At 46.0% G+C, this 26,026-nt stretch overlaps 1 protein-coding gene across 1 annotated transcript in view; it reads right to left on the bottom strand.

The window, feature by feature from the left end:
* The window catches only part of Gpr139 (G protein-coupled receptor 139), a 38,181-nt gene extending 31,518 nt beyond the window's left edge, over positions 1–6,663 (bottom strand). Inside the window, exon 1 of the mRNA XM_057779927.1 lies at positions 6,540–6,663. Within this exon, the coding sequence (XP_057635910.1) occupies positions 6,540–6,642 (103 nt within the window). The 5' untranslated portion in view covers positions 6,643–6,663. The remainder of the gene's footprint in view (positions 1–6,539) is intronic.
* Between the last annotated feature and the right edge of the window lie 19,363 nt (positions 6,664–26,026).

Genomic DNA, 26,026 nt, shown 5'->3' with positions numbered 1-26,026 from the left:
GAACTGAAGTGATGGTTACAGGAACTGTAGGAGGGGAAGAAGAAAGCAATTGCCCTGGACTCCATCTCAAGGCTGGGATAGGCGGCTTGCAGCAGAGCCGTACCCTGAGTTTTTATGGCTATCTTCCACCTAAGGGTCATGTCTCCATCCAGAGCTCATGCAGAAACAGCCTTTTTTGTGACTTTGATGACCCCATAAGAAACGACCTCTCTAAGGTCATACAGTGCGTTACTGCCAGAGGAGGCTGGGATTCATAATCCCAAATCTAGTGTTCTTTGTCCGGCTCATATATGAAGGATCCTATGGTCCAATGTGCCTGATCACAGCACAGGCTGGATATAGGGTGCATTAGTCGCAGCATGCAGGGCTGTTTAGAATTGGAGTGCTGTGTGCTTTGCAGGAAGCAGCTCACATGAGTTTGGATCAAAGGGTACAAAGGAATGCTACACAGCCGTATAAAGGAGCAACAAGTTCCAAAATTCTCTACAAATGGCTGACACCATGAAATGAAAAAGGAAAGTCAAAACACTGTATCGTGTGCTCATTTCAGTCAAGATAGAAACAGAGAGTTGAACTTCTCAATATATATTTGCTTAATGGACTAATAGACCTTAAATGAGAGTCAACAAGAAATGAAGGCACAGTAGGGTGGGCCCCTGCGGGATGAGGAATTAAAGACTGGCGAACAGGAGAAAGTGGCAGACTGAAGGCGCCCCAACCTGTGCCAGTTCTTATTTTGAGGGTTTCAGGCTGCGTGGACGTCATTACCTGTTTCAAGGGAACCCACAGTCCTTCAGCTCCTGGAAGGTGCCACCTCCGGGAATGAGCATTTCCATTCTTCTGGTTTTATAAGGGAACTTGGAATTCTACTGAAGTTATTCTCCAGTTTTTAATTTCAAATTGCTCATTGATGGTGGATAGAAATAAGAGTAGGGTTTTTACATATTAATCACATATTCTGCAAACATACTGTAGCCACTTGTTAGCTCTTAGGAGGTCCTTTGTGATGCTTGTGAAGTCCTCTCTGAAGGCTATTCTAGCATCTATGAATAGAATGATTGGATTTACTCATTTCTTGATACCGTTGTTTCTTTCTTGCCTTAGTCCACTGGCCAGAACTTCCAGGACTATGCTGAGGAAGAGCAAGGAGGGCAGCTCTTCCCGCCTGACTCCAGATCAGGGGGATTAGGGGAGCACTCAGCCTCCAGCCCATCAGGGTGATGGCAGTCCTGGGTTATTTGAAGATCCCATGTTCTTTGTTAAATAAATTCTCTTCATCATTTGTTTAATGGTATTTTACGATTAACTATTATTGAATGTGTTTTCCTCATCCACTAAGATGTATCCCTTGGATTTATTTTTCAGTTTGTTAACGTAACTGCCAAATGCTTAATGAATTTGGCATTCCTGGATAAACCCAAGTTCCCCTCTTAGATGCTGGCTAAATGAATTGGCCATTTCTGGATTTTGTGTCTATGGTCAAGAGGCTTATTGGTTTAAAGTTTTATTTTCTGATATTCATCTTACTTTGGTGAGAGGGTAGAACTGGGGCCATCGAACAAATTGGGAAATCTCCCCACATTTCAAACGACAATGTAACTCACAGAGTGTTCACCGCGTTCAAAGGGCTGTGTTTGGTGCTTTGTTCAGGGTTCACGTCAACCCCACAGCGCAGGGACTGTCACCATCACCGCCCCGTTTTTAAAGAGAGGGAAACTGAAGCATGGGGAAGTTAATGTCGCTTGTCCACAGCTGCACAGGGTATGAGCATCAAAGCCACGGCATAGAATCAGGCCCCACATTTCCACTCTCAGTCTGCTTACTCCACCTTCTATGATCAAAACTGCTTGTGGTTTAAAGAGAATACTTCTGCAGGGTCCAGCACAGTCACCGGGCGACTCGTATGATAGCCATGGTAACTACGGTGTGCCAGGCTCCCTCCATCTCATCCCAGCCATCAGAGGCAGGTCTCTTCACCCTCGCTAGTCAGCTATGAAAACCTTCCTTCCTGTAGGGTGGGAGCCATCGCAAACTATCATATCCTTCCTCACCCCGCTTTCCTTCATGTCTGAGACACTTTTCAGGAAGCAAAGCCTTCCTTATCAGGGCAGCTCACCTTTCACCCCCTTGTGTCTCGTCCCCAGGCGTTCAAGTTCATAGCTTCCTTCCTCTTCTGCCATTTCTTTATACGGCCTTGTCTCCACACTAAGCCAATCAGCATTAGCTCTTCCGACTTAACTCCTGTGTCTTGAGAAGGTAAAAACCTCTCTCTCACTTAAAAAGGAGTGGGGAGAGAAACATGGGATTTTATGAAGGGCAAGAGCACTGATATTCTTTGCTAAGTCTTTAGCATTGAGGGACCATGGTTAGTTAAAATGGCTTTTCTTGTGGAAGGAAGGAAACCCAAAGCAACAGAAAGAGCAGGTGCATTTGTTCTGGTTTGGCTCTATGGGTGTGGGGCATATGCAGTGCTTCTCTGCATCTCAGTTTACTCAGCCTTAAAATGGATTCAAGATGCACATGTAGGTCATAGGAAGGTAGTAGAGATGAAGCGGCGGCATGCGGGTGAAAGGATCTGCTGTGAAGAAGGCACTGAGGAACACGTGCTTCTCTCAGACCACATATGTTCTGAATGTTTTGTGGTGTGAGGTTTTACTACACTGCCTAAGCTGGCCTTCAACTTCTCATCTTAAGAAATCCTCCTGCCCGGACATTGGAGCACTGGACTGAAGTCTCACGATCCAAAGGAGGAGCAGAAGGAGAGTGAGCACGAGCAAGGAACTCAGGACCGCGAGGGATGCACCCACACACTGAGGCAATGGGGATGTTCTATCGGGAACTCACCAAGGCCAGCTGGCCGGGGTCTGAAAAAGCATGGGACAAAACCGGTCTCACTGAACATAATGGACAATGAGGACTACTGAGAACTGAAGAACAATGGCAATGGGTTCTTGATCCTATTGCACGTAATGGCTTTGTGGGAGCCCAGGTAGTTTGGATGCTCACCTTAATAGACCTGGATGGAGGTGGGTGGTCCTTGGACCTCCCACAGGGCAGAGAAACCTGCTTGCTCTTTGGGCTGAGGAGGAAGGAAGACTTGATTGGGGGAGGGGGAGGGAATGGGAGGTGGTGGCGGGGAAGAGGCAGAAATCTTTAATAATTAAATAAATTAATTAATAAAAAAAAAAAGAAAGAAATCATCCTGCCCTGGCCTTCTGAATAGCTAAGACCATAGGTATTACTTGAGCTATTTTTATATAGAGAGTATCTGAATTAATAGATGCTTCTTGGGGAGGTAATTATGTATGACTTCTACCCATTTTACTGATGGGGCAAACTGTGAAACTGCCTGCCTACAGATTCCGAAGTAACTAGCTCTGCCGATTCTTCATACTGGAATTCCTTGGACACATGCCAGGCCTGTTGCACTGGACCACACAGGCAATTACTTAAAGTGAGGGGCTGGACCACATGGCTTTTTTCAAGCCCTTTCTGCCAACCTAGGGGTGTGTGTGGCCAGAGACACCTGCCACTTTCCTGTAATTGCTGGATCCTTCTTGGCAAGCACCCAGGCATTCCCTACCCATCTCTCTATTTCCACTCACATCGCTGACAGCTCTTTTGGGGGAGGGGCTGGAAAACTTGGAGTGAGTTCACTGCTGGGAATAGTGATTCAATTAAAATCTCAGTTTTCAACAATACTAGCAAGGCCTGTTGCTATGGCACACCTCACACGGCTGTGTCTCTCCATCAACAGAGGTGACGAGGGCTTGCTGATTGATGGTGACTATAAGATGAGGCCATCGTGGTGAATTCTCAAGGCTAAAGTGTCAGGCTGAGTGCATCCCTCCCGGACCCTCTGCTGGCTCCCCAATCATGTTGAGCAGCCCCCTTCTCCTGGCAACCCCATGGGATGACAACTACAATCACGGTCACACAGTGTCAATCAATGCAGGTGGCGGCCACCGAGCTGCATGCTTAACCTTCACCAAAGCTGCCATTTAATGCTACTAACCTAGGGATAGCGACTCTCATAATGTCCATTTTATAGAAAAAAACTGAGGCACAGAGCCCCCCATACCACCTGACACTGGGGGAGGCTGGGTTAATAGTCTGCACTCTCATTTGCTGGGATGTGTTTGCTCCCCTGTGCGGCTTCTAAACAGTGATCCCCAACCTTCCTAATGCTGAGACCCTTTAACAAAGTTCTGCATATTGTGGTGACCCCGCCCCCAACGGTAAAATTACTTTTGTTGCTACTTCATAACTGTAATATTGCTACTATTATGAATTATTATATAATTATCTGTGCTTTCTGATAGTCTTAGGTGACCCCTATGAAAGGGTCATTTGACCCTCCAAAGGTCGAGAACCCACAGGTTGAGAACCACGGCTTTACAAGAATAACAAGGACCCTGCCTTTGAACCAGCCTTCCAGGTTGCTAACAAAAACGCTTTTGGCTCATGGGTTTGGGTAAGACTGATCTCCTCTTCAGTCTTCTCTAGGAACTTGATCCTTCTGGTTCCATTGGCTGCCTCTAAAGGCATATGCTTCCACAGTGTTCCCCTGAAGACTCTTGGGATCCCTTTGGCACATTCTTAGTGTTTTTTTTTTTCAGTAGGTGGTCAAAATTGTTAGCTAAGTCTATAAACACATGCACACCATCTAAGTTCAAATTTCAGCCCTTCTCTCTCTTAAATCCCTAAGTCCTGGGCTAAGCCTATGCCAAACACAGTGCCTAGCATACAGTGGGTGCCACAGCTATGGCTGGGAAAGACTTCAGCTGTTCAGGAGAGTTAGACTATGGAGGTTCAAGACACTTTGACTTGAGGTCACTGACAGTCTGAGAGTCCCTGTTCTTTTAACCTCACGTCCTGTTTTGGGCTCTTGGAGGTCATCCTCTTTGTCTTTGCAGCACTGCCCCTTAGAATTTGTAGAGAAAATGCCTGAGAGAGTGAGTAGCCAGCACGATCAGCAGGGGAGGTGGAGAGGTCAGGAAGGGGGTTCATTGCGCTATGATAGGAGTGCTGTCAAAGAGAGGCTCTGGTTCTTCACTTCAGCAAGCATCACACATATCTAACCCCCTCAGAAATTCAACTCCCAATAGGGAGCTCTGGGAACAGACTCTGGAGGGCAGGAGGGGGAAATGCAACCTGAATGGGAGTCAATTTCAGCTCCAGGTAATTACCGGAGTGCCCTGTCTGGTAGGGTACAACAGAGGTGGAGCCCCTCTCCTAGGGAGGGATAAGTTAGGGGGAGAGTTTGCCTTCATCGGGGACCGCAGGAGCTCAGGTAGGGAAACTTGTGCTCGCTTGTGCTGGTTAACTTGGGAGTGGATTCCCTAAATGTTTGAGGAAAGGATCTTGGAAGACTAAAGTCCAACCTCTCAGCATCCTAAGATGCTCAAGTCCTCAGAGCAGAGATGCCAAGTGGTGGAGGCTGCGATTCTTTCTTGGACAGGGTTTTTTTCTCTTTCTGAGTCTTTCTGTCTTTAGCCCTCTCTTCTGCCTGCAGGTGACTCCAGGAATGTACATGACATTGTGTGATGACAGGATTATCCAAAGACCCAAAACTGAGGCGACGACCCCCCCTCCACCGCGCCCCACCGTCTGTTCTTCCTGGATTCAGTTGTTCTCCCACATAGTTCAGGCAGACACCCATCCCTTCTCCCTCAGCAGCTCATCTGTCTTCAGGAATTCACTAGAAGTCTCAGCTTCACTTTCCAGAGGACATTAAGATGTGAGACCAGCCAGCCACTCATCTGCCTCCTTGGGAGCTGCCCTAGAAGGGAGGACTAGGGTTGACCTGGAGGTAAAGCCAGAGGAGACAGACATAAACTCAAGGAGACTGTCGTGCCCTGAGGTGGTAGTCCTGGTAGCCAGTGAGCTTCGCTGTACAGTTGCCCCATCCTTCCCATACCAAAGGGCACTTCTTGACTCTTCCTGGACATAAAGGGATACCTTACTCCCTCAGGGCAGATAGCGGATAGCAAGGACTTATCCCATTGTTCCTTGAACTCGAGTGGCCAGTATCAAGGTCTCCTTATGTAGCATTAGGCGGGGAGATACAGAAGGATAGGGTGGCAGAAGTGTTCTCAGTGAGGTGACAGTGTGGGGGAAAGGTAGGGGAGGAGCCTTCTTAAAGCTTTCGCCGAAAAGCTGCAGTTAAGTCTCACACAGCCCTTCTGGGACCCCTTAGGGTCGCGAGGAGAGAGAGAGAGAGAGGGAGAGAGAGAGAGAGAGAGAGAGAGAGAGAGAGAGAGAGAGAGAGAGAGAGAGAGAGAGAGCGAGAGAGCGCTTTGGAGTGAATGCACACCCACAAGTCAAAATGCCCCGGCGCCACACAAGCACTGTCCCCACCAAGCCACGCGACATCCTTTCATCCTGATCTAAAAACCTCCACAGTAGCCACCAAGGTTTAAACTTCGTTATTTTTCCAAGCGGGCTCCAGGGCACTTCCCGAGAAGGTGCCTGGGATCCCGTAGGTTACCACAACTTGGGGCTTCCGGCTTCCCTCCCTCTCCCTCAGGTCCCCTCACCTGGTAATCCAAGGCACAGCAAAAAGCTGTAGTAGACCACCGGCACGAAGCCCAAGCCGCAAGCCGAGCTGTTGGCGGCGAGGTGGGCGTGCGTGTGCTCCATGAGCGCGCCCCTAGCCGTGCTAGACTCGACACAGCTGCCAAGCTGGTGGGGACCAGGTAGCAGCTGGGGCGGGATCCCGGATCGCCTCACGGCGGGACCCACTTGCACCCCTGACCGTTGTCCTCAGCCGGCTCCGCACCTGCCTTCCTGGATCCGCAGCTCTGCTCTCTAGCAGGGCGCAGGGGACGCGGGAGGGGCTCTCTCGGATCCGGAGTGTGCACCTCCCTCCTAGGACCGCTCAGCTCCCGCCTCAAAACCCCGGTCCGGACGCCGCTGTCCGCAGCCAATCAGCAGCTGCCTGCATGCTCTCTCTCTCTCTCTCTCTCTCTCTCTCTCTCTCTCTCTCTCTCTCTCTCTCTCTCTCTCTCTCTCTCTCTCTCTGTGTGTGTGTGTGTGTCCACGAGCGCGCGCACGCGCTGGGGGTGGGGGCATCGGGTGGGACGTTCCAGCAGAGCCGGGTCCCAGCAGCGTTTTCTAGCTCCAGTTTCTTGAGGAAAAGACCGGGTTAACTTGGGAAACCCAGAGGAAGACTGGGATGGAGATTAGACTACCCTGGGTTTCCAACCCTTGTGGGAGAGGCGTGGTGTGGAAACGACATGCTTCTTCCTTAACCCTCTTCTTTACCCCTCTAGCATGTCCTCAGTTTTCCCTTTGACTCTCCTCCCAGCTGCTTATCCCCGCTCCCCGCCAAAGCCTTTAGTCCATCTTCCTGTAGAGGATTCTACATCCCAGGGATGGGGGGATGGGGTCGCGACTTTGGAGCCCAGAGAATGTTTTTTTTGTTTCTTCTTCTTTTATATTTCATTTATTTATTTAATTTCGCTTGCCTGGATCAGAGGGCTGAACTTGTGGGTCTGAAGGAAGACTGTGAACATCTTTGCGTGTGCCACCAGGTAGATGGTGCTGTCCCTGAACTTGGTAGAGATGCAGGCTGGCTAAGAGAAGCCATCCACACAGCCTTCAGCCTGGGATAAAACGTCTCAGCCACTGACATACACATTCACCCACACGCACACAAAGGCACACAATGCCCAGCCATGCGGGTGCACTCTCTCTCACACTCACGCACGCGGATGCTCTCATCTTCCACACCTAGCTCGACTGGTGAAAACGTGCAGATACCCTCATCAATATGCAGGAGGGCGCAGCAGGCTCAGGCGGTGCCTCGAACAAGTACACAAATGCATGTAGGGGGCTGGGAGGTCTGAAGTGTTTGAAGGTTGTGTGAAGGAGAGAGAGTACGGGAAGAGCAGGTGGGATCCCTGCAGCGGAGGGGTGCCCGCTTTGCAGGAGAGGCAGGCAGAGCGCTCAGAGAGCTTCACTTGTCAAGGGTACCCAAGAATCAGCTCGGGAGAGACGTCTGCCCCAGGCTCAAGTCAAGCTTGTACATTAAAGGCAAAGCAGGAGCAGAGGCAAGCCTTTCCAGGAGCGAACTGAAGCAGATGCAAGCGAGGGGCGTGTGGCTGGCTCTAAGATGTTGGAGACACCTCCCGCTCCCCGCCCCGCGAATACACACACTCCTCCCCTAACATCTGTTCTGGAAAGAAGGAGTTGGCTGAGCTTCTTCTGGATATCCAGCAAGGGCCCAGTGTCCTGTCGCCACCTCTGTTGAGAGCGCCCCCGGGACAGTGCGTGGAGGAGGGGAAGGCTGAAAATGCAAAGTTCTGGAGGGATCTTCTGGTCTCAGCTGGGTCTGTGGTGGACAGACAGGCACCCAGACCCTAAAAGGACAAGGTTGTTACAGAGTCCCGTGGGCACTCTTAAACCCAGTCTTATATTTCAAGCTCCATTAGATAGATATCAAAATTCTTTGTGACCTTTTTTGCTGTCTAACTTTTTGCTTTATTTGTATTCTCGATTGACACACAGCGTCATGCATATTTCTGGGGGTGTGATGATATTTTGATTCCTGTATTTGATGTGTAATGACCAAATCAGCGTAACTAGCATACTTGTCACCTTAAGCACATCATGTCTTTTGTGGGAGTACACTCAAAATCCTCTCTTGGGGTCAGGCGTGTCGCTTAGTTGTCAGAGTGCTTGCCTAGTAAACATGAAGCCCTGGCTTGGACCAGCAGTGGCACATAAGACCTGGCTCAGCGGTTCAAGTCTGTAGTCCCAGTATTGGGAAGTGAGGACAGATGGATCAGAGATACAAAGGCATCCTTGGCTACAGAAAATCCTCTAGTAGTGATCTTGAATGTGACTACCCTTCCCATAAAAGTCTAAAGAACACAACAAAACACCTCTATGGTGCTAGATAAAGTAGCCCCCAATTGCTGCAAAAGGTCAACACATAATTGCTGTAAATCTAGAGACTGGATTGGCCTGTAGATTGTGCTGTATTGAGATAAGAGGCTGGGGTGGGGGAATAAGTGAGGTCTGGCAAAACCTCCAGCCTCTTCTCTTCAGAGGTCCCTACAAAATAAGCCCCAGAGCCTTGCATAGGCTGGGATGTTCTTCTGGAAGCTTCTGCCTCCTCACCTCTATGTCTCCTTACTCACAGCTCACACTGTCTCCTCAGTCTTCACATTGTGTATCATTGGCAATTCTACTTACAATTTGACATCTCAATTATTCTCCACCCCAAATCTTGCACTCCCTCCGTCCTCCTCCCCGAAGGCTTAGCACCATCATCCTACCACATAGGATCTGATTTGTCTTGTTTCTTGTCCATTCCTGTCTTGGAAGCTCAAGGTCTTTCAAAGTCTGTGGGGTTCCGGTTGTATCCTCAGTTTTTCACTGCAAACCAACACTGCATTGTCAAAACACATGGGAAGAATGAAATCTGCCACACCCACTGGTGGAGGCTGTTGAGCATAAGTTTATCTTCGTTTTTGCAACACAGATGGGTTGGTGCTGGAGTTGGGGACCCTGCCGTAGGTTCAATATGCAATGATTTTATTTGCCGACACTTCCAAAATGATTCAAATTCTTAGGCCCATTGTTAGAAACCCCTCCTAGAACCTGGGTGGGCGGCGGGCGTGCACTACATAGGGAATATTGAAGGACATAACATTGACTTCTTCATTTGTAAAATGGGATGAAACAAAGTAGGAATGCTGTTGTCCCTGAATGCTGTTGTCTCTCTGTGCAGAAATAGTGGGGGTGTGATGGGATAGGGGGTAGACTACAAACCCAAGTGATGGAGGAGTTACCCTCTATCACCTGCTGCCCCCTTGGGACACTTGGCAACTGGTTGCTTATAATCTGTCTCTTGGGGAGGGGGGTGGAATGCATGCTTGCATGAAAATGTGTTTAATGTTTTGAGTCTGGCTTTGGATGCTATCAGTCTTAGGGGAAGTATATGGTGAGTTCCCACAGTCTACTTGAGTTGTGTGGGGGAGCATGACTATAATCCCTGCACTGGAGAGGCTAAGGCAGAAGAATTGTCAGTTAGAAGTCATCCTGGGCTATATAGTGAGATCCTGTTCCCCAAAGAAAAACCTAATCCCTCAAGGTAGAATTTGTTCCAAAACTGACTCTTTTGGCTGGCTCTGAAGGACAAAGGCATGTGTAGCTGATACAAAAGGGTGGGGACATCCATCCATTCCTGGTTTCAGTAGACTTTTCATAGCTCTTCGCGTGTGCTGGTTAGAGCCCAGTGCTAAAGAAAATGTGACGTCCTATGTGCAGAAATTATTAGGTTTTTAAAAATGTCAGTAGTGGCGCACGCCTTTAATCCCAGCACTCGGGAGGCAGAGGCAGGCGGATCTCTGTAAGTTCGAGACCAGCCTGGTCTACAAGAGCTAGTTCCAGGACAGGAACCAAAACCAAAGAGGAAACCCTGTCTCAAACCCCCCCCCCAAAAAAAAAATGTCAGTAGCAAAGCTTTAAACTGACTATGGCACCATTGTTGGTGTGGGGTTCTGGGTGACCACATGGCTAATACACCTTGCTTGTGACTGGTCCTGCCGACAGTGCACAGATGTGAGTGTTGTGGTCCGATATCCTGTGTGTTGAGGGCTTATCACCAGGCATTTGTTTGAAAAGTCAGCCCTATAATCACAGTGCGAAGGAGGGGAGTGTTGAGCTCTATTCCACAGATGAGAAAATTGACCCGGAGAAGTTCAGCAATGTTGTGGAGATCTCCTGATTGGGAGTTTGCCCAAGATACTCTGATACCTAAATCTATGCTAAAGTTTCTGGGGTACTCAGGCTGGTGCAAGCATAGGCACATAGGAGGATTTTCATTCTGGCATGTAGTCCTGGTGAGTCTCTGTCTGTCTTGTCTTCACCTGAATTCTCAATACAGCATCAGACAAGTGTCCAGAAATAAATCCTGAATGAGTTCCTAGGTGACGGCATGTAGTCCTGGTGAGTCTCTGTCTGTCTTGTCTTCACCTGAATTCTCAATACAGCATCAGACAAGTGTCCAGAAATAAATCCTGAATGAGTTCCTAGGTGACGGCAAAAGGAATATAGACATAATATCAGAGTGGGAGCAGAGAACCCAAGGATCAGCATGTCCGGTGTATAGTGACCGCTGGTGAGGCAGAAATGGTCCTCTTTCTTTCCGTTCACAAGAAGTGTGCCGCCCCTCATGTTACTGAGAGCTCTGGGCCATCTTCATCTACACTCCATTGCTCTGCCTGCTGGTATATGGAGATGATCTAAAGGACAATTCTTTAACAGAAACAGCAGCACAAACATAAGTTAGCTCAACCAAGACTTACTTAGAGTTGGGAACACAACAAGGAGAGGTGGGGGTTGGAGCAACTCAGAAATGTGTGTGCTGGCCGCTTTAATGGGTTCTGAACAATCAACTGTTTAGGAAAGTTAGAACGGTCTCTGTACTTTCAGTGATGAGAATCCATGCATCGCTCATAAAATTGGACTAACTGGAGCTGTCATAGCCCTTCCTCTGCTTTCTCCTTACTTTTGAAGGCTTCTCTTAAGGCTCACTCCATCTGGAAGCCTTTCCTGTATGACCCATTTCTCCCTGACCCAGACCTCTCTCCTCTATGGCATCTCTTACCACACCATGTTGACACAAGGAGGTTGTCTGTCACCAGCCCTTTCAGATTCAGATTACCACCTGGCCAGGGTGTACTGCTTTATTTCGGACTCTTTGACATAAGGTCTACTCGCAGCATGCCCTGTGTCATTATCAGATATAGCTTTGACGCCCTGCTCAGTTCCCTCATAACTGCATGTGTCTCAGTACCCTCTTGAGGGGATTGTTAGAGAAGGGCTGTGACATCTCCAGTTAGCCCAATTTTATGAGTGATGTATGCATTCTCATCACTGAAAGTACAGGAATTTGCTTGATTTGAGCCTGGTAGATTTCTTGTCTCTTTCTATGGGCAGACTCTGCTTCCTCAGGATTAACCACACTCTTAGCAGGTGCTTGTAGCATAATGATGGGATAGACACTGGCACCCCAGGTCTGCCCTGCTGGCTTAATAACTGAACCGAAAGAGGATTTCAGTGAGAGTCCCAGGGAATGCTCTCTGTGTTCCAGCCTGGTTGAGAGCTTGTCTTATCCCAAATCACCACTTTCAGATGAATTTCTGTTGCCAGTAAAAATGGGCAGGAGAAGCATGGCTCCTGTGTCTTAAATGAAATCAAGACAATGGATTCCAAGCATAGCTCCTGTGTCCAGAGATAGAATCAGGACAATGGATCACAAGCATAGCGCCTGTGTCTAGCAGTAGAATCAAGACAATGAATCACAAGTGTGGCTCCCGTGTCCAGAGATAGAATCAAGACAATGATCACAAGCATGACTCCTGTGTTCAGAGACAGTATCAAAACAGAGGATCAATTCTCAAACTATGTGAAATGTGAGAAAAGGTAGATCATTTATCCAAAGGAAAATGTGAATTCCACAATATAGGAATGACATAGATGCTGGGTGGGAGAAACATGTGGCTACAAGCTGAATTTGGGCACTGGGATGTCAGACTGCCAGTGCTCTGTTAGATCTCCTTTGTATACTCTATGTAAAACTGTCTTAAATAGATGTTATTTTTCCACCAAGGTTCATAGCAAAATTGAGTAAAGGATATAGAATCCTCATACATCCTCTGCCTACACAACTCATAGCCTCTCCTTTTTATCAACATCGTGCTCCATAGTGAACAGTACATTTATTTATGTATTAGTAAGCTTTGTGCTACTATAACACAGTACCTGGGGCAACTAACTTGTAAACAGGCAAGGTTGTTCTCAGAGATTCTTGTTCAACTTGCTTTAGGCTTCTGTGAGAACAGTACCTCATGGTGGGAGTATATAGCTGAGCAAACCACCCTCTCATGAGCAACAAAGAGAAGGAAGAGGAGGGGAGGGGAGGAGTAAAAGGGTGAGGAATAAGAGGAGGAATGGGGAGCAGGAGGAAGATACCTTATAATTTCCTTTAAGGGGATGCCTGCAAAAGCCAAAGTACCTCTCATAGGTCCCTCCCTCCTAAGCATCCACAGTATGTTCCTGTAGCATCACCCTCGGGATCAAGTTTTTAACACATAGAGTCATAGTACTTTGTACAGATGATGTACTTACACACGACATTAGGGGTATCATGGTGCCGTGCTCTCTTTGGGTTTGGACAATTGTACATGAACCCAACACCAAGGATCATCTGGACATCCTCCATGCTCCGCCTATTCATTCCTTCCTCAGCTCCTCTATGCTTTATTAGTTTTTATGTGCAAATAACTTCCAGGGACTGTAGAAATACCTCAGTTTAGGTAAAGTGCTTATTGTGAAAGCATGATATATGGGTTTCACCCCCAGAGCCTGCATAAAATATCTAGTTGTACGGAGGAGACAGAGACAGAAAGAATTCTGGGCCTAATGGCCAGCTAGTCCAGCCATGCCAAGGAGCTCAAGGTTTCAGAAGAAGAAGATTGACAGCACCTGTAGAGGAATGGCACAGAGTTTTCATGTGGTGTCCACACACATGTACACAGTCACCTGCACACATATACATCACCCCCCACATACATGTACACATATATACACACAGATATCTTCTGTATTCAGAACAGAGAAATGCTGATCTCCACCTCTAGTTCATGGTGAATCTCTAGGGTGAAGAGTGGAATGGATCAGAACTTGAAAGTGTCGGTGTGAAGACAGAACAATGGGTAGAAGGTGGGATGTGCATCACAGAAAGGGATGCCAACGTCAGACTCCGGGTCCTGTCTGGACAAGCTTTCAATGGAAGGATCTTCAGCTTTTATGCATGCTTCACAATTCTCCTCTTAAAACCCAGGGAAACTATGTTGTGTAATGGGTCTTGGTCAAGGATGTTATTACAAGCAATTGAAAACAACATCTCCTCACGGTGTCACAGTTCTTTAGAAATTCAACCTTCGGAGCTGTTGCAAAGACAATTCCTTCCCTGCTATTAGACTGTCAGAACGCTACTGATATTTCCCCAGATGCTCCGGTCCTCCGCTGACCTTGGCCAGCCCTGTCGGAGTGTTTCCAGTTTGTCTTTGTCGGCAGGCTCTTGTTTGCTTTCCAGTAAGAACAACAGCCTGCTTCTCCGCTGTGCTTCCTTTACTCCTCAAGCAAAGCTTCTCGTGGAAGGGGTTTTGGGAGCCGCCAAGGGTTTATTTTGGCAGTCCTTGTAACAGTCACTCACCATGGCCTGTCAAATCTCAGAGACTTTGGAGTAAGCCTCTGGTTGTCTGTCACTGACCTGTCAGAGTGGTCAGGAGCAGCCACTGAGCATGATGGGGATTATTCCACAATTGCACGTTTCTTGGCCTTTAGCATCCCCTCGCAGGGAAAGGCTGAGAATCTATGCTGCACCTGGGTAAATTTCATCAGAACATGAAGAGCAACTGCAATGAAGTGAGGAAAATGAAGGTTCTGCCTGAGAGGAAGAGGAAAGCAAAGGCTAAGGTCGTGCATGTGTTTATAGCATTTGTCTATGTGCTTAGATATGGATAATCATGTGTGTGCATGTGTATATAAACATAATATGCATGGATAAGTGTGCACACGTATTTATGATCGAACAGGTATGTATGTCTCTCTATATAAATATGCATGGATAGGTGTGCATGCATATATACTTTAGTGCATAGGTGAGCATGGATATGTATGTGCACATGCGTGTCTCAGTACATACACATGCATGGATAAACCTGTGCACATGCATGTATGCAAGTTCATGCATGTATGTAAATATATATGAGCATGAGTTTACACATGCTTGTGTCTAGTGTGTATGCATGCTTTTTGAGTGTATATGCATGTACATGTGTATATTTATGACTGTATATTTACTCATGTGTATATAGGCAAATGTGTATGAAAGAATAATGCAGAATTACATGCATGTATGTGTACATATGTTCAAATATGTATCTATGCATGAAGTGTATATAATACACACATATGTCTTTATGTATGATGTATATGTGATACACACTTGTGTATTTATGCACGAGAGTGCATGCATGTGTGGAGAATGAAAAGTTGAGAAGAGAGAAGTATGTATGCATATACATATATATTAACACTTGGGTTTGTATGTGTGAATTTATATATGCATGTATAAATAGGCGTGAGTATGTTTATGTATGGGTATATGTATCTCTATGCTTAAATATTATGCATGCGTATCTGTGCAGGCACATATGTATTATTATATACATGAGTATGTATGCGCATGCACAGGTGTATATGAGCAAGTACATACAAATGTGCAAGTGTAAATCTGTGTGTGCACGGGTGGTATTATTTGGGAGGGTAAAACTCATTCGGATGCTGGTATTACTATAAACAGTCTTTCTCCCCTAGGAGATAAAGACTCTGGAGTACCCTTCACGTCTCACTTTGCTCTGGAAACTGCCTGGCAGAGTAGGGTGAGGAGACAGAAGGGGAACTGAAGAGTATGAGAAAGGAGAATGGAAGAAAAGAAGTGGAGATGAGGGAAGAGAAGTAGAAGAAAAAGGGAGAATGGGGAGAAGGAGACAGGTGACAGACAAGAAAACCCTCAACAAGTCACAACAGCACACATCACTAAAGAACCGTGTCTGTAGGTGGGGCTCTGTAGGGCAAACAGCAAAGCAAACTAGGACCCCTGCAGAGAGAGGGCTGTCCTGATTATTTAACAAATCTCTGAACAGTATTGATTTACATTTTGGGGATGTTCAGGATTTTATTCTCCTTCTTAAGATCAAAATTTCTTTTGGAGTGTGACCTCTTTTCCTTGTGTTGTCTTAAATGGTTAGTGAATCCAGGCACCTGCCGTCCTGAAGCCATGATCCTTAAGTTCAGACCATCAGGGGAGACAGGTAGGTATCCTAATCTCGCCAATTAGAGACCATCTTCTTGGGTTTAAAATCTTGAATGAGTGAAATAAGGAGAGCAGAATTTGTGAAGCTTTGTTTATCTAAGTGAGGCTCACCTACCAAGACTCTCTATCCTGGCTTTCGCTGTTTCCCATGATGTGTGGCTCCATGATGTGTGGCTCCGTGGTCCTTTGTGAGACCCTAATGTCTCCTCATCCTTGTTTTTGATATGGCATTGTTTATGACAGCCAAGATGCAGACATAATCTTAATGTTCATCATTGGATAAATGTACAAAGAAAATGTGGCACAACTGTGCGATGGAATACTATTCAATATGTAAAAAAAAAAATCTTGCCATATACAGGAACATTGTTGAACATGAGGAATATGCCAGTTGAATCAAGCCAGGCACAGAAGGTCAGCTTTTATTTCTCTAGAATTCCTATGGTATGAGGTATAAGAATCAAAGTCATAGAGACAGATGCTTAAATAGTAGCTAGCAAGGCTGCGGGAAGGAAACAGAAAGCTACCACTGCACAGTGGAGGACTAAACTTCAGTTAAGCAAAAGAAGCATCTCTAGAGACCTGCCAACAGCAGTGAGCAACACTGTGCTGTGCCCTAGAAAACAGGAGAGTGAATAATGTGTGAAAATGTTCCCGCTACAACCCTCAATGACACATAATACAAAGGCATACCGCGCATGCACAAACACACACACACACACACACACACACACACACACACACACCAGAGGAAACTCTAAAGGGATAACAGGAGCATTTCTCCAAAATAAATTACAAAATCCTGTTCGTATGGGGCTGGTAATGCAAGGATGTGCGTTGATCAGGGAGTGACCCTGTGTTTGTTAGTCTCGCCTCTCAACTGGTAGAGCTTCACTCTGAAGAAAGGATGGCCATGTGGATTCTTACACTTCAATCTTATTATTATTCACATGAAGTGACCTGGGCAAACATCTTCAGCTCATTTGACAGATGGGAAAATCCACAGCCCAGAGAAAGCAAGTAATGTGTCAAGGATCATCTGCTGTTTGAAAAGGGAGACTCGTGGAAATGATAACACTCAAGCCTCCCATTCTACAGCAGGGGAAGGACAGGAACTGAGGCCAGGGAAGATCTGTGAGGTGTCTCAGGTGACCCACAATATCAGAGTGGCAGCACAAATCTATCTATTATCTACTATCTATCTATCTATCTATCTATCTATCTATCTATCTATCTATCGTCTATCTATCATCTATCTATCTATCTATCTATCTATCTATCTATCTATCTATCTATCTATCTATCTCTACTGTCTATCTACTATCTATCTATCTATCTATCTATCTATCTATCTATCTATCTATCTACTGTCTATCTATCTATCTATCTACTATCTATCTATCTATCTATCTATCTATCTGTTATCTGTCTATCTATCTATCTATCTATCTATCTATCTATCTATCTATCTATCTATCTTCATCATCATCATCATCATTATCTATCTATCTATCTATCTATCTATCTATCTATCTATCTATCTATCATCTATCTCTATTGAGTGTGTGTGTGTGTGTGCGTGTATGTGCAAGCCGGATGTCAACCTCTGGTTGTTGTTCTTCAAAAGTGATCACCTTGTTTTTGGGGACAGTGTCCTTTATTGCCTGAACCTTGAAGATTAGTCTAGATGGCTGACAAAGGAGCCCAGGGATCTGCCAATCTTTATCTCCCAAGAAGCACTGGGATTGCAAATATGTATCACCATGCCTAGGACTTTTCACATCAGTTCTGGGGATCAAACTCAGGTTCTCATGCTTTTCATAAAAACACTTGATTGTCAAAGTCATCTCAGGCCTTGGAAATCTAACTTTTATAATAAATCAGACTGTAATGCCTGGGCTACTCATTGCGTAAGTGAGAATGGACTTCTAAAGTGGTAGTAAGAATAACTTGCTATTGGCTTCCTGTTTGAATGTGGTGTGGATAAAAGGTTAATATATTTCATCGCGTCATTTCTTCCTGATTACTATAGCATCAGAAGCCAAGAATTCTTACACTCTGTATCTAACTCCTAGAACATTCTAGACATTCAAGTAATCAAGCCAGAAGAGGGAAAGTTTGGATATTTGCTCCACTCAGTTAATCACAAGAATATTCCCTGGTCCTTGAGGTTTTTCTTTCTTTTTTTTCCTCTTCCTCTATTGCTGCACCACTCTACCTGCCAAAAAGTTCAATTTTCTTTAAGAGCCCCAGAAATAGTCCTACAAGGGAGGCATGGAGCATTAAGAGTCCGAGAGTGAAGGGGGTTACCAGAATCCACCCCGCGGGGATAAAACATTGGAATGCACAAAAATGTGACTCATCAATGTTCAGATAAAGCCAGTTCTGCCAAGCTGGAGGAAGATAAAGGCAGCACCCTGGAGAGGCCAGCAGGTAGGCAATCTAGCCCCGGTTAGGAGCTGGGCGATGAGCTGTCCTGCTCAGTGAAGCACACCAGAAGTCTCTCTTGAACAACTCTGTCTTCTCCAGGATGCTGACAATGCAAGGTGGGTTATGAGGTCAATGTGACTCTCTCTGTAGCGGAGAGATCCAAGGCCAGCTTATAATGCAAGGTGGGGTATAAGGTCACTGTGTCTCTCTCTGCAGCCGACACTGTTGGGGGTCAGGAGAAACAGCAGGATCATAGGAAAATGCCTTTTGGATTTCATCCAAGCCTCAGCAGAAGAGTCTGAATCCAGCAGGTCGCTCGGGTATCTGTACCATGGTCTGTCTCCATGGTGTGGTGTGGTTCCAGGTGCCTAAGTCATATTGACCTGGGTTTAAGAGACCTATATGACCTTGGTCAGGCCACTTCTTGTGGTTCTCTTACAGTTTTTCATGTGCAAGTCTGAAACAAAAATGGCAGCTAAAAATGGTTGCTCTCAGGGTAAAAGAGCTAACTCACTGATCCGTGGGATCTAGCCATCCCAGCACCACGTACGTGATTTTAGTCACTTGCAATATCACTTCCATGGCATCCTGTGTAAATGGACTCTGGCAAAGTAGCTCTATTAAAAATAACTGTTAAAAATTTATTTAAAAAATTAAATTTTATCATATATATGCAAACTGGTCTCTCTTGGTCTATAAAGAAGGGAACCATTTAAAAAATCATAAGAATAAAAAAAAGTCATTAAAATTCTAGCAAGTGCCTCAGTCTGCCAAGGCTCTCAGTGTCAGCTGTTCACTCTTTGTTGAAAGCAGGAGTTCGCAAATGTTAGAGGGGCGTTAGAGGCATGTTACGCACTCTCCTGAGACTTCCCCGGGATGCGCTATGTGAAGGGGATGAGTTCTCTCGCTGTGAGTCATATTATTTCACCGGGGGTCTGAGAAGCACTACGGTGATGTCCTCCTTGGCATCTCTTGACAGTGTTAGGGGCAGCATTGTGACAGTGCGTAGACCTGGCCTGGTGCTTGGCCCGTTCAATGGGGTCATTGTGAATTTATTCTCCTTCCCTTCTCCCTTTGTTGCTGCTTTAAGGGGAAATGTTAGAGGCTCAAACTTGGTAGCCATGTATTGATGGGTGATTATAGAAGTCCTACTTTTTCTATACAGTTCTGACATTTCAATCATCGAAGGCAATCATCACTGCCTCAGAGTATTAAATGGAAAGTTCCAGAGGGTGCAATACTCAAGCTATAAATTTCATGCTGTTCTGAGTAGCAAGGTGAAATCACACGGCAACTCACCCCATCTCGTCTGGGGTGTGAGTCATTTTTGGTCAGTGTATCCAGGCAGGGTATACTGCCCACCATCAGCAGTCATCATGGCTCTCACAGTGACTGTTGCATTATCACTGTATTCATGTTTAAGTTGCCTTTATTCTATGTATCTTTCCTTTCCTTCTTACTCTGTGGCTGGCTGTGTGACTGGGTGACTGGCCCCTGGTATCCTCCTCTCCTCCTTTTTTCACTCCTCCTTTTTCCCCCTAGATTTCTCCTCCTATTTATTCTCTCTTCCCGCCAGTCCCTCCTATTTCTCTCTCCTGCCAAGCTATTGGCCATTCAGCTCTTTATTAGACCAATCAGGAGTTTTTGGCAGGCAACATAACACAGCTTTACAGAGTAAAACAAATGCAACATAAAAGAATGCAACACATCTTTCCATTGTTAAACAGTCCACAGCATAAATGGATGTAACGCATCTTAAACTAACATTCCACAACACTCATCAAGGAAGCTTCTCTCTCTCTCTTTTTTTTTTCAGCAAAGACCATTGCAGAAATCCACAGCTATTCAAAAGGAAGAGAACAACTGACAGTGGGTTGCTCAGCCCTAACTGATACACTGACTTCACAGCCTCTATGCCTAAGGCTCAGGGAATACAGTGGAAGATGGCGTGGAAAGGTTGTAAGAGGGTGATGGGACAAGACAGTGAAGAGGTCCCTCCATCTTTATTCTTGCTGAGGCCATTTTAGGTTTAACTAGAATTTGGTTTCCTTGATGGGAAGCCCCTTGGGAAAATTACCCAGTTTTATTCTAGGAACCTGATGTAAAGATGCCCCAAGTTAACTTTGCTTCTGTTAAAGTGCTTGCTTGCACAAAACCTCTCCCAGCAGCTGCCAAATGAGATACCAGGATATGGTTTGTGCCTTTAAGATCCTCTTCCTCTAAATACTCAGCACTTCACTGGAGTTCTGAATACCTGAGTGTCGTCCAGCCAGCTGGAATAAAGACTTTAAATTGGTTATGAATTTTCAGTTGGTTAGGAGTGGTCATCTCTGTGGGCTCCCTGTAACAAGGGGGACAGGGAGCCTGCCACAAGATTGTGTGTTCTAGCTATGATGGGGAATTTACACTTGAACCTGCGACAATATGACTGCTTCAACAAGACCCGAACAATGTCGTCAGTTGAAATGCCTGCATGGATGGGGGCGGGTCACCCCGGCTCTATCCTAGGTAAAGATCCACAGGCAACTAAAGACTACTCAGAGAGGGAGAATCAGTCTTCCCCAGGGATGAGCATCCCAAATGGTTAACAAACCAGCAGCACTAAATGGACTTGGCAAATAATTCCGCATATATATTATTAAAAATAGAATGTCATGAATTTGAGACGGATTGGGGAAGGCATGGGAGGGGTTGGAGGAAGAAGAGGGAAAGGACAAATGTTGTGATTATACTTTAATTAAATAAAAAATATTACAAAGCATGCATAGCTAAAACATGTTCAAAATAAGACAATATGTATTTTCAGCTAATTTTTGTCAAACACAAACATATTTGATATCTGTGTAATTTACTATCTGTCTATGAGTGTATTACAGTTCTTATATTCTGGAAATAAGTTTAATAAACTTTTATAACAGATTACAAAAAAAGAATCATTGTACTTCAAAACCTCCGGCCAACACCTCTCATTTTTGAGTAGGAGAAACATCTAAAGACCAACAACTGTGGGGGCTTCCCAGGCTTAGTGCCTCATGGCCTCACCAGCTCTCCTTTCTTGGGCCTGGCTAACATCTCCTGGTCTTAATGTTGTTCCATGAACACACCAAGCTCTGTCTGACCCCAGGACCTTTGTGTTCCCTACTGCCCCTGCTTACCTGTCCTTCCAGTCGCTGATGCAATTCTACATGCTGCCTCCAAAGCAGCTCTACCTGTATGACTGCTTGCTATTGTGCCACTATGTGTCTACTGCCTATCTTTTATCATCTATGCCCTCCTACTTTATTGTGAGCTCCATGACAACATGGATCCTGCTCACCAACAGAACGCCAGACTACAGTGTCCTCATCAACTGGATTTTATCATTTCATTTCTATGTTAACGGGTCGGTCTGAGCATTTTCCATGTTTTATGAGCAAGGAAGTAGAGAGGCAGGGTTGCAAAGATGGCCCGCTTGTTTGTCCCTGCCGCCCAGCTAGCTTAACCCCAGAATAATCACACAGAAACTGTATTAATTAAATCACTGCTTGGTCCATTAGTTCTAGCTTCTTATTGGCTAACTCCTATATTAATTTAACCCATTTCTATTAATATTTGTATATTGCCACGTGGCAGTGGCTTACCAGCAAGATTTTAACCAGCGTCCATCTCAGGCAGAGGATCCATGGCGTCTCTCTCTGACTCTGTCTCTGATTCCACATTGGGCCAAGGCAGAGTGCTTACAAGTGGCATCTCTGAGATTACACCACCAGTGGGCAGCAGCCATTAAATTTGAACCTGGTAGTTTACCTCTCGGGCCATCATACTTAGGTCCTAAGGATAAAGTTTAAGAGTGTTTAGATCCTAAACCCAGGCCATGTGGGAAAATATCACAAAACTCCTACTGAAGCTTCCTGATCGTGCTGTATCCTGAAGTAAGCGGAGCTGGTCTTCAAAATCCTGGCTTTGGAGGCTAGAGATTAGTTTATCTCCTGTCAGTCAGTAGAACAGTGACTGAACTGAGTCCCCACTCAGTCACAGCTTACAGACTTTTTTGTGTGATCAGAATGTGTAGGACAAACCTAATAATTAACAGCACCATCCAGCTCAGCAATTATATAGCTAAAATCAGAGCTTGGCTTGCGGTTCTGCCAACTGCGAGTCTTGTTTACTTCTGCCGGCTTGGAGACCATGCTGTGTTGTCAGCCCAGCAAATGCTGGTTTTATTTCTCCAGTCCTATTACATATCCATGAAACGGAGCCATTTATGGCATCTGCATTAAGGACTTGTTATGGGGATGAGCTACCAGTTCAGCCTATGTGTTCCTCTCATTCTCCAGCAAAGCACAAGGAGCTATTCACACCGTGGGCTTAACCCATCCTTCCACGTCTCTCCCAGTCCCTGGCCCAAATAGTCAATCCTTTGCTTTTGCAAAGAAGCTTAGGACAGTATTTGGAGTGCTGTAAATGCACATGACCCTGTCAATAGCAACAGCCATGGGATCATCAGGCTCCTCTACCAGGAAGTGGAAAGGAACAGAAAACCTAGCTCAAGTGGATGACACCAGGATGCAATCACATCTCCCCACACAGAAAGAAGCTGTAAGGCAGAGCTCCCAGGGCAGTTACATCAGTGTGTGAAAGACATTGTGAAGGGCCCCCACGCCTCCACGACTTCTGCTGTTATCATTCATGTTTCCATTTTCCATATCATCAACCATTCTGTGCACATTACAAAAAAAGTGGGGGTATTTTCTTCCCCTGCGCACTGGGGACACTGTCCTCCAGTGCATTTTCACTGAGGAAAAAGTTTCTCTCAACCTCCCTTGTGTCCAACGCGACAGTGTATGCCTGCAATACTGTCACTCAGGAAGCTTAGGCAGGCGGATCCATGAGTTCAAGGACAGCCTGGAATATGTAGAAACACACACACAAAAAACCAAAACAAAAGAAACAAAACAAAAACGAATCAAAAGCTCCCCTCCATGAGACTTCAAAAGGCTTTTGTAATAGGCATGTCAGTGTGCTGAGTCAACCCGTCCCTGGAAATACAGAAGAATGAGTGACATGGTTTCATAAATCAAGACTAATGCTCCTTCTCTATGGCAGCTCCAGAATTATTATTGTTCTGTGATGTGGACTACCATTGACTAATTATCAAAGTTATAGAGAGACGAAAAAACGTGCAATATCCGGCCTTCGGCTGGGGAGCTGATCTTCACCTTGTCACTCAGCCTCAGTCACCACCGGACACTGTAAAGTACCAGGTAGTCAAATGTTGACTTGAAGTACCCACTGAACTCTTCATTGGCTAGGGGGCATTGAGGCTAAAGGGCTTAATTTCTACTTATTTATTTATGGAATTTTAGTGATGATGAGAGTGATGGCTATAACAGCTATCGTTCCTACCTTTGTCGTTCACTCGTATGGCACGTGTCATGTTAGGTGTGTCACACACATTAGCCAATTTAATTCTCACGCTAACCTGTCTCATCCAGGCACGGATCACATTTCACAAGTAACCAGTAAGTGGTGGAACCAATAATCACAGCTGATTGGTCTGTAGTAAAAACCCACACTGATTTGCCTGAGGGATGGAGCATCTCCATTTCTTCATCTGTGATATAACACAAGAAGACCCCACTTTCCAGGGTTTGGGGGAGAACCAAGTAATACCAAGGGTGAGAACTTCTTCTTCTTCTTCTTTTTTTTTTGATGAAAGAGAATTCTTTATTTTTTCTTTATTGAAAATAGATTTTTTTTTCTGACAGATAGCCTAATTTTAATTTCTGCTGCCTCTACTTTCTCCAAGTTCCACCTTACCTCCCTTTCTATTGGATTTGTTCTATTTCTGTATTCCATTTGAAAGCAACCAGGCTCGTTATAGTTAAAATAAAATAAGATAAACTAACTTAACTGAATTGCTAGATAGCATTCTGCTTTGTTCGGGCTACAAACAGCCTAGCTCGGTACCTCATCAGGTTTCCACCGTTCTCCATCTCCCTCAAAGAGTCTGAATTCTGCTGTTTTCCTTCTCCACAGCCCCACTCTGATGACTGAGCACCCCTCTGTAAATGTTCTGGGGCTACAGCGACTTCCATGGGGACAACTAGGTCATCTGACGAGCTGAGACGTGTCAAGGGGGAATGGTATAGGAGGTGCTGAGAGGCTGCAGCCCCGCTCCTTATCAGTTTCCCTCACGTCTTTCTCAGCATTTCACCCTTCAAAGTGTTGACTTTGATAACTGCTCCAGGAAGCAGCTTCTCTCTTCTCCCACCTCACCTGATCTTCTGCTGCAGTGTTAGTAGATTAAGAATGATTTTGCTCCACAGGGGACACTCAGCATTGTCTGGAGGTATTTTTAGTCGTAATAACTAGAAGATGGAACAAAAGTCCTGAAATCTGAGGAAAAGAGACCTGCTCGGCACTCTTTAGTGCACAGGACAGCACTCCACAGTGCACAGGATAGCACCTCACAGTGCACAGGACAGCACCCCACAGTGCACAGGACAGCACCTCACAGGGCACAGGGCAGCACCCCACAGGGCACAGGGCAGCACCTCATTGTGAACAGAACAACACCCTGCAGAGCACAGGACAGCACCCTGCAGAGCACAGGACAGCACCTCACAGTGCACAGGACAGCACCCCACAGTGCACAGGACAGCACCCCACAGTGCACAGGACAGCACCCTGCAGAGCACAGGACAGCACCCTGAAGAACACAGGACAGCACCTCACAGGGCACAGGACAACACCCCACAGTGCACAGGGCAGCACCTCATTGTGCACAGGAGAGCACCCCACAGTGCACAGGACAGCACCCTACAGTGCACAGGACAGCACCCCACAGTGTGCAGGAAAGCACCCCACAGTACACACAACAACACCCCCGCAGTGTACAGGACAGCACCCCACAGTGCATAGGATGGCAGCCCACAGTGACAGGATAACACCCACAGGGCACAGGACAGTACCCTGCCTAGAACAGGACAGCACAATGACACTATGATGCCCCCCACAGTGCACAGGATAGCACACCACAGTGACAGGGCAGCACCCTGCAGAGAATGATCCTGCCTACAACAGCAGCAGGTCAAGGCATCCTGCCAGAGTCCTTTAGGATTTTGTGCTGTGCAGATTAAATTAAGGAGAGTTGAAAGCTTTGCCTTAGTTTCATGGTTTTAAAGCAGCTTCATGGGCCACACTTTTTTGTTTTCTTAGGATTCAAGACTCAGTTTGGCTGAGAGATCTTGTCCCCTAGGTACGGAGTAGGTGGACAATATTTCATTTGTACCTCTGCTTTCAGCGGTTAGTCAAGGGTGAATAAACACCCACATATGACCTTCAGAAGCCTCCAAAGGGCTGGGGAACTGGCTCAGCTCAGAGCACTGCATGCTCTTCCAGAGGATCTGGGTTTGGTTCTCAGCACCCATGTTAGGAAGCTCACAACTGCCTGTAGCACTCGCTCCAGGGGATCTGACACACTCTTCTGGTTTCTATTGACACACACACACACACACACACCTTAAAAATAGAGGTCTTCCAGGGTTTTGTGGTTTTGTTTGTTTGTTTGTTTTGTTTTGTTTTTAAATGGAAACAGTAGAAAGTTCTATTTCTTCTCTGGACCCAAGGATGTTAGCATGGACACTAAGGTTACATAAATCCATAGGAATCCAAATTATGAGATGTGAAATTGTGTGCAGAGGCAGTGGACACGGG

This window comes from Chionomys nivalis, chromosome 8 (genome assembly GCF_950005125.1).
Source record: "Chionomys nivalis chromosome 8, mChiNiv1.1, whole genome shotgun sequence".
In the NCBI taxonomy this organism is placed as follows: domain Eukaryota; kingdom Metazoa; phylum Chordata; class Mammalia; order Rodentia; family Cricetidae; genus Chionomys; species Chionomys nivalis.
The sequence above is the reverse complement of the archived record's forward strand: the minus strand, read 5'-3'. Positions and strand labels throughout refer to the sequence as shown.